At 67.7% G+C, this 8,815-nt stretch overlaps 1 protein-coding gene across 1 annotated transcript in view; it reads right to left on the bottom strand.

The window, feature by feature from the left end:
• Nucleotides 1-309: 309 nt before the first annotated feature.
• MUC5AC (mucin 5AC, oligomeric mucus/gel-forming) overlaps nt 310-8,815 on the bottom strand; it is a 28,970-nt gene continuing 20,464 nt past the window's right edge. Inside the window, 19 exon segments of the mRNA XM_032270573.1 lie at nt 310-671; nt 1,119-1,233; nt 1,322-1,385; nt 1,594-1,713; nt 1,848-1,946; nt 2,208-2,330; nt 2,961-2,998; nt 3,255-3,356; nt 3,611-3,782; nt 4,331-4,362; nt 4,517-4,620; nt 4,737-4,824; nt 5,138-5,316; nt 5,859-6,111; nt 6,464-6,647; nt 6,763-7,013; nt 7,441-7,615; nt 8,132-8,331; nt 8,589-8,808. Coding sequence (XP_032126464.1) covers nt 407-671; nt 1,119-1,233; nt 1,322-1,385; nt 1,594-1,713; nt 1,848-1,946; nt 2,208-2,330; nt 2,961-2,998; nt 3,255-3,356; nt 3,611-3,782; nt 4,331-4,362; nt 4,517-4,620; nt 4,737-4,824; nt 5,138-5,316; nt 5,859-6,111; nt 6,464-6,647; nt 6,763-7,013; nt 7,441-7,615; nt 8,132-8,331; nt 8,589-8,808 — 2,784 coding nt within the window. The 3' untranslated portion in view covers nt 310-406.

Raw genomic sequence — 8,815 nt, 5'->3', positions numbered from 1 at the left:
TTCACAAATTGCAACATGCTTGAGTGTATTTATGCAGCCGATTGGCCGTGTCCTGAGGAGGGGGTGCAGGCCAAGGGCTGAGGTAGGAGTGAGGCTCTTCCTCCCGCAGCCAGAGGCAGCTGACCCCCATGTCCAAGCATCATTCCTGAGGCCATCGGTGGGCTGGATGCATGGCCAGCAGCATCCACCAGCCCCGGGCTGGTCCTGAGCGGTGGCTACAGGCGGGGACGGGCCCTTCCTTCAGGCAGTGGTGACCGAGCCCACACCCTCCACGAGAGCAGGCGTGGACAGTGCATTCGAAGCTGCAGCCGCCTGGTCGAGGGCACAGGTTCTACTGGCTTTGGAAGTCAAACTGGTAGGACACTTAGGCGGTTCTTCTTGGGGGTCGGGAGGACGGCAGGGCCGGTCAGTTGATGGAGGACGCTGGGGCCCCTCTCTCCCGGCTCCCGCTCTCCGCCTCCTGACTCTGCTCAGGTTCCGCCTCCTCCGAGTGCTGGGTGTCGCCCGGCGCAGGGCACCGCTGGCCCGTGCAGCCGCACTCTTCCACCTCTGTGTATCGGAAGGCCCGGCGGGAGCCGTCGGCGCAGTGCAGGGTCACGTTCCTTGGCGAGGTCCGCAGCTCCTGGCAGCACCGGCACCTGTGCTCCAGCACGTTGGCCTTGAGCGAGTACCTGCGGGCAGGGGCTGCTCAGCACCAGCTGCCGTGCCCGGGCCCCCAGGCCCCCGCCTCGGGCCGGCCCCGTGCTGCGCTCCCTCTGCGCGGCCTCGTCCCAGCTCCTGGAGGCTGCTGTGGTGTCTGACAACGGCTCCCGTTTGCCAGTGCCCCGGGCACCAACACTCCCATCAGGGCCGACTCCAGCTCCCGCTGACGGGAGGGAGGGAGACTAGGGCGCTGGGGCAAGTTACGGGCGGAGCTCAGCGGGCAGAGCAAGCGATTCCGACACAGGCTCTGGGGCTGCAGCCACCCCAGCCGTGCCCCGGCCATCTCAGAGCCCCTTTCCGGCCTCACCCCCAGCGCCCTCCGCCCCGCCCCTCCCGGTCCTGCCCCTCGTCTGCCCTCGGACTCCGACTGCACCCCATGGCCAGTGGCACCTCCCGCCCACGGCCCAGGCACGTACATGGAGGAGCTGTCCCCGCAGTTGCCCTGGCAGTAGGCCAGGCGCACGGGCCCCTCGGATTGGCAGCCCTGCTGCCGGATGGTTTGGCTCCGATAGTGCACGGCACAGGTGGACTCTGGGGAAACACGGGGTTTAGGACCAGCGCAGCCACTCCTGGACCTCCAGGGCTGGAGCCCACCCCACCCAGCAGGCTTGGCACTTACGGTTCTGGGGCGGGGGCGGTGGGCAGAAGAGGCAGCAGGCGTCCTCGCTCATGCGGGCCTCGTCCTGTGCCAACAGAGGGGTGGCCTCAGTGCCGACGCGCTTGGCAGCCCCCACCCCGCAGAAGTGGGGGACGGGCACATGGGGTCAGGCTTGGGAGTGGACAGCCCCATGCAGGAGGGGTGGCTCTGCGAGCGCTTCAGGAACGACGGCAGTCCCCCAACCCCATATGGGGGTGAAGCCACCTTGGCTGGGTGGTGGCCCTGGGCCTCACCAGAGAACAGCTGAGTGGGGGGCACGCCTTCTTCGTGGTGACCACCACAAGCCCGTCCCGGTGCTTCTCACACTCGTGGGTCACACAGTGGTTCCCAGGGTCTGACCAGGTCTCGCCGGGCTGGAGGGAGGCCAGGGCCTGGGGTGAGTGTCTGCACCCCAGCCTCTACCAGGTGCATGCCAGCAAGGACAGGTCCCCAAATACCCTCATGCTCTCAGACCCTGCCCTTCCTCCTGGTGGCAGCTGATACTCACGTAGAAGAGGTGGGCGGAGCTCTCACTGGTGTTGGTGACACAGGCGACCTGAACACAGGTGCCACAGCACTGCCCACGCTGCTCCCGGTACTCGAAGCCCTGCGGGAGGGACGGACATGTGGCCGGAGTCCAGGGGACAGCCGCCCCCAGGCGGCTAGGGCAGGGTGGGGGCAGGGCAGGTGGGGGCAGGGCAGGGTGGGGGCAGGGTGGGGGCAGGGCAGGTGGGGGCAGGGCAGGGTGGGGGCAGGGTGGGGGCCAGGGCAGGGTGGGGGCAGGGCAGGTGGGGGCAGGGCAGGGGCCAGGGCGGGTGGGGGCAGGGCAGGGGCCAGGGCGGGTGGGGGCAGGGTGGCGGTCACTCACCATGGGGCAGTGTGTGTTGCAGATCTGGGTCTCACAGCTGACTACAAATGAGGCCGACAGGGAACCGCCGGGCAGCTCACACCTGCAGGTTTCGCACAGGCTTGAGGAGACCACAGCGCCGGGCTGGGGAGAGCCATGGCAGCAGAGTCAATCAGGGTAGGCCCTGGGGCAGAGCCACCCCTGCCTCCCCACTGGCCTGCTGCCCCCACATTCCCAGACATCCCTCTCCAGGCCAATTTCTGCCAGGCCGACCTGCCCCCTGGGGTGACTCCTGATGGCAGGTCCTGGTGCAGAGGTCACTGCCCAGGGTCCCCATCCCCAAGGCAGAGTCCCATGCTGCAACCCCGTGGGTAGGCTGGCTAGCAAGGCCACATGCTCTGCAGGGCCACAGGACACAGAGCCACAGGATCCAGGCCTGGCTGCACTGAGGTGCCAGGAGAGGCAAGCCCCTCAGAGCCAGGTGGGCCAGGGTGTAGACGTCCACATTTCCCGGCCCTGGGGTTGCCTCCGGCCTCAGCCACACTTGATTGTGGGCTGTCTCCTGAGAGACTCCGGTCCCTGGCCCCCGCTGGGTCGTCAGGCTCTCAGTTCGCCCCCGCTGCTCCCAAGTCTACCTGGGCCCAGGATCTACAGGAAGCTCCGTCCCTGCGGGGGCCTGTGGGGGCAGCTGGAGGGGGCCTGTGGGGGCGGCTGTGGGGGCCTGTGGGGGCGGCTGGAGGGGGCCTGTGGGGGTCTGAGCCCTGCGGCCTTTACCTGGTACAGGGTCCCGTTGACGCTGCACACTGTCCAGCCTGCCCAGGAGAAGACGAGCAGCTGCAGCCCCCGCCAGAAACCCAGCCCGCCCTCCCCTCGCCCTCAGCATCCCCGCCCCTCAGCCTCCTGGGCTCACCACTGCAGTTTCTCAAGCCTCATCTCTGCGGAAGGCTCAGCCCAGAGCCACAGACAGGCCGCAGACAAGCCGCAGTGGCATCTGGCTCTGCCCCCCAAAATCCCGGGTGGAGTCCCCAGCCCACAGCCCCCAGAACAGTCCCAGTCCTGGCCACTCACTGCAGTTTTGGACCGGGCAGCAGCCTCCCTCCTCGTGGGTCAGGATCTCGCGGGCGCCCTCGGGACAGCCCACGGGTGGGGGACAGTGGCTGGAGTTGCAGGCTGTGGGGCGGGAAGGAGGCAGTTGGGAGTCCATCCCCACCCCCACCCAAGGGCGACCCCAGGGGTCTCCAGGATTGCGGACTGCCCAGATGGCCTGCTGGGGGGTCTCCAGGTGAGGCTGTGGCAGGAGGGTAGGAGGGGACGCCCTCTCGGGCACTGCCCCCAGGTGCACGGCCCAGGGCAGCAGCAAAGGGTGGGCCGGGTGGGCTCCCGTTCACGCTCCACGCCATGTCCCCACCCAGCGAAGGACTTACCACAGCTGTACTGGGGGCAGCACTGGCCGGCCTGCGGGGCTGCAGGCACAGGCACGAAGCCGGGCAGGGCGCAGGCAGGGGGTGGCGGGCAGGGCTTGGGCCGGCAGGTCAGCGTCCAGGTGGCCGACTCGCACGTGCACTCCTGGCAGTCCATGCTGACGGTGTGGCCCACCTGCAAGGCAGAGGCTGCAGGTCCAGCTCCCGCGGCGGCCCCACCCCCGGGTGCAGCAGCCAGGCGGGCTTATGCAGGGCGAGGGCAGCCCAGTGCGGAGGCCGTGCAGCCTGCGGCCAAGGACCCCACAGGAGCGGGGCTTCGAAAGTACAGGGGGCGGCCCACGGGCAGGCATGGAGCTCTGCAAGGCGGGCCGGCTGTGGGGCGACTGGCCCACATCCCCCACCTCACACCTCCAAAGCCTCAGCTGGGCAGAAGGGCGTCCCGAGCAAGGGAAGGGCACTGCCAACCTCAGGGCTGGCGCCCACACAGCAGCACCAGGGCAGAGGCCCTGCACAGTCCTGCACTTCCAGGGCAGGCACCTGGGAAGGGAGCTCCAAGTCTTTCAGGGAGCCTGGCTCCTCCCACGGCCTTTGCTCTGGGCCTGTCTCAGAGAGGACACCTGACCCCTGAGCCCCATCTGACTGTTTCTGAGGCCGGTGTTTCAAGAGCCTCCCTCCTCAAGCCCTTGGACCCCAGGGCCCCCTCGGGCCTCCCCGGCCGCTCACCTCCACCGGTTCTCCGTGGGGCCCCAGACACCCTGGCAGGAGAGAGAGCTGAGGTCACTGGGGGGCAGCCGCCCAACACAGGTGAGGGGCAGGGTCCTGTATCGGGCTGGGGCAGACCCCAGGGCCTGGCCAACAGTCACAGGCCCCGTCCTGCCACACCACCCAGCCCAGGCAGGGGGCACGTACGGGGGCAGCCCCTGGGCACGCAGACTTGGGCACTGGTGCTGAAGAGGATCATGCCCTCCGGGCAGAAGCAGCCTTCAGTGATGGGGCCAGCCTCCTGCAGAGCTCTGTGGAGAATGAGCTGGGGGTTGGTGGGTGGGCCTCCTCTTTCCCTCTAGGTGGGAAGGGCCCCAGCCTGGGAGCGGGAGAGGCGGGGAGCTGGGCCAGGAGGGAGGGCACCTACGCAAGGCCAGCGCTGTCGTTCCCATGGCAGTAGGAGGGGCTGGTCGGGCCGCAGGGTAGGTACACAGTGTTGGTGGGGCAGGTGAACGCTGCTGGGAGGGGAAGCCATGCCTGAGAGGGCAGGAGGGCACCCACCCAGAGCCACACGGGCCGCTGGGCACTGGCACCTGCTCTGGAGCTTTCCTGAGCCACCCGCGAGCCCAGGCCTGGCCACAGCCACCCATGCCCGGCGCCCCAATGTGGATGCCCTCCTTTCTCTCTGGGGAACTGGGTGCACTCTGCCCTGGGGCCGCCCCTCCTCCTCCGGGTCCCACCCTGTCGGCCCGAGCCCACCCTGAAGGTGTGCCGGGGGTGCCAGCACCCCTCACAAGCGACAGGCCCCGAGGAGGTGGCCTCACTCACAGCACGTGTGGTTGCTGTGGCCTCTCCAGTCGACGCAGATGCCCTGGGACGCGCAGAGCGCCGCGTACAGCTCCAGGCTGGAGCACACCACATCCAGGTCGGTCATGTGGCACTGGTCGAAGGCACAGCCCTCGTAGAAGGGCAGTGGCGGGATCACAGTGTGGCACGGCTCGAAGACCCTGTGGGGGGATGGGCAGGGCGCTGGGTGTGGCCTCTCCGGCCACCCACCTGCTCCACGTCAGGCTCCCAGGCTTCGGGACAGACCCCAGGCGAGGCGAGCCCCCGGCAGCGGCTGCTGTGCAGCCCCCCAGCCACTCTCGCCCTGACAGGTTCCTTCTGCACATTCTGTGCGCTTGGGGGCTGGGGTTGGGGACCAGATGCTATCATCCATTTCTTTCTGCAAGTTCTTCTTCCTGAGGCTCCCCCTCACCCCGAAAACCTGGGAGCTGCCTGAGGGGCAGTGACCGATGGCCCCGTCCATGCACCTGAGCCAGCAGAGAGCCTCAGAGACGGCCCAGCCAGCCCTGGCCACCTCTTAGCAGCATTCCAGCCACGACCACCTCTGCCCGGCACCCTCCCCTCCCCGGCCCCTCCCCAGCACCTGCCCCTCCTCTGCCTGCTGCACCAGCAGCTCCGAAGCCCTCTGAAAACTGCAGCTCGTGGAAGGGTGGGGCCGGGGGGCTGTCGCGCTGACCCTCCCTCCCTTGCACCCGAGTCTCACTTGCTCAGAATCAGCTGGCAGATGGGTGCTGGAGGGCACGGAGCAGGCGGGGTGGTGGGCCTGAATGTGGTGGGCACGGCGGTGGTGAGCCCGGCGGTGGTGAGCCCGGCGGGGGTGGGTGCTGGGCGGGGACCGTGGCAGGCTGGCTGGCCGGGGATGCTCACGTTCCAGAGGCCGGCCATCTCCGAGCAGGAAGTGGCCACCCGTCCTCCTGGCATGCGGCACTCATCCTTACGGTCGTTGGTACACGTGCCTGGGCAGGCGTGGTGGGGTCAGGCCGCTGGACAGCGGAGTCGGCAGACCCAGCCCTGTGGAGCTCAGCACCCGCAGCTGGGGGACCCAACCCTGGTGTCTCAGGGTCACCCTTAGGTGGACTGTAGCGGGGCCGCCCTGTGCCTCGCTGACCCCCGAGGACGACCCTGGGGCAGCCTCCATGGTACCGGCGAGCGGTGGGCACCGGCAGGTGTGAGCCTCAGTGGTGAGGCCCGCACCAGGAAGAGCAGTCAGGAAGCAGAGACACCGGCACGCCGGCATGCAGCAGCCTCGCCCCCGCCCGCCCTCCCCCCATGAACGCCGGACACTGCCCCGGAGCCCCACAGCCTCACCACACTGGCCCTCGGTGTTGTTGGCAAAGGTGCTGAAGGGCACCTCCACGGAGAAGATGAGGCCAGAGAACATGACCCGCACGCCCAGCTCCGGGATGGCCGCGTACATCTTGATGCCCACACGGGAGACCACGATGCCGTCTTTCTGGAAGCCGGGGCTGACCACCTTGTTGTTGAAGATGATCTGGACGCAGGGCGCCGCGGACAGGAAGCAGAAGGCGGGTGGGCGGGTGGTCAGCTGCTGCTCAGACTGGTGTGCCCTGCCCCCCACCACCTCCCGGCACACCGGGCGCCCCCACCTCGTTGGTCATCACCCCGCGGACTGGCCTGCGGGTCAGCACCACGCGGTCCTGCCGGTACTCCAGGATGATGGACCTCGGGCAGGAGAGCCCATCCTCCGCGTTGCAGAAATAGTTGTCGACGAGGACGCGGAAGTGGCCGAACACGGGCACGATCTGCTGCACCAGCACATAGGTGCAGTTGTCCAGGAAGGTGTAGTAGGTACCGTCGAAGGTGATGTAGTGCGGGTCGCCCCAGCCGCTGCACACACCTGCATGGCCAGGGCAGCGTGACGGGCAGCTCGGGTGCCTGCACCTCAGCCCCGGGGCTGTCTCTCTCCCACAGGCCACGTCTGTCCCTGCCCCCCTACCGGGTGGCCTCACGGGGCGCACGAGACCCTCCCTGTCATCAGAACACAGCACCTGCACGGAGCTCCATCGGGCGGGCGCTTGACAAGGCCCGAGCGAGGCAGAGACAGACCCTCCGCCTTCCCCGGCCCGGCTGCTCGGGGCTCACAGGGCTCCACTCAGCACCCCTAAGCAGGAGGCTCCGCCCCACACAGCCCGGTCTGGATGCTGGAAAGTCCTTCCTGCTGTCCAACCCAGTTCCTTTCTGCTTCAGCCCAGCCCCCTCCTCTGCCCCACCCATTTCCGCCTGAGGGGAGAGGCCTGCCTGGCTCCCACCTGCCCTCCACTCACACTGGCACTGGTACTGATGGCAGCAGCCGTCCTGCTCAGCCACCTTCAGGGCCGGGTACCCGTTGGCGCACGTGGGCTTCTCCACCCTCGGGCACGTGAGTGGGCGCAGAGAGATGACGTTGTGGCCCTCGCAGGTGGCCTCGGAGCAGCTGGGCATGGGCCAGGTCTCCCCTTTCTACAGAAGCACAGAGCTGCAGGCTCAAGCCTCTCCCAGTCTCCGGGGCAGCCCTCGGCTCTCAGGGTCACAGTCCTGAGAGTCCGGTGTGGGGACAGGGGAGGGTGGCTGCTCCCCAGTCTCCTTCCTGCTCCACACTCACCACCCACCCCAGACACCGAGCTGGCCGGGGGCAGGGGCCTCTGGTGTGGGAGTTGCCCCCACCGCCACCGGCCTGGCCACACGCCCTGGCTGTGCAGCCGCGGCCTCAGCGTCCTCCAGCTGCCCTGGCCTTGGCTGTCCTCAGCACAGCCTCAGCCTCAAGCCCCACAAGCCCAGAGTCTGCAAAACAAGTGCCTGGGAAGTCCGGGGGGGTCAGAGACCCCGGCTACAGCAGGGCCCTCTCCCAATGGCCAGGCAGCTTCACTGGGGCCAGCCACCTTCTCAAGAACCTGCAGCTGAAGTCTATTTGCAAACACACTCAGAATCCCTGCAGTGGCCTCCAAGCCTTCAGAAGGGTGGGAAGTAGGAGATTACCTTTCTGGGGGGCACCGCATTGGGGCATCCCAGCTCCGTGACGGGCTCAGAGGTGGCTGTGGAAGGGGACGTGGCCGGGGCAGGCGGCAGCGTGGTGGACGGGCAGTCGCTGTCAACCTCTCTGACCACTTGGCAATCCTGGCTGCACAGGGCGTAGTAGCAGTGGCCGGCGAGGTCTCTGTGGCGGTATATGGTGGACCCTGCAGGAGGAGGGCACATGGCAGGCTTTAGCGGAGCCCTGCTCAGAGAAGAAGCAAAAACCCCTCGGTGAGCCTGAGGGGCTCTTTCTACCCGCTGGGTAATGGGAAAAAGCTTCAGAAAACGCAAGCAGCCGCCCTGCGACAACTAGCTTGTGCCACAAGGGCAGAGAATCCACCCATCTCCATCACAGCCTGGCGTTCCCGGACAAAACACTGACCAGGGTGGGCTCAGAGAGAATTACGAAAGAAAAACGAACCTGCGGGGTACAGCTGACCAGCCACGTTGCAGAAGCAGGTTGGGGTGGTGTAAGCCACAGAGCTCGGTGCCACAGACGTGGATGCCACGGAGGTGGACGGCACAATGGTGGATGGCACGAAGGTGGACGGGGAAGGAGGTGTGGTTGTGGTAGAAGTCCCATAGGGAGAAATGGAGGTCACGGGGCAGCCTTTGGGGGTCCCGCAGCAGAGCACGCGCACCTCGTAG

Source organism: Sapajus apella, unplaced genomic scaffold (assembly GCF_009761245.1).
Source record: "Sapajus apella isolate SASKATOON/1434 unplaced genomic scaffold, GSC_monkey_1.0 scaffold212, whole genome shotgun sequence".
Lineage (NCBI taxonomy): Eukaryota > Metazoa > Chordata > Mammalia > Primates > Cebidae > Sapajus > Sapajus apella.
Note: the sequence above shows the minus strand (reverse complement) of the source record. Positions and strands in the feature narration are given on the sequence as shown.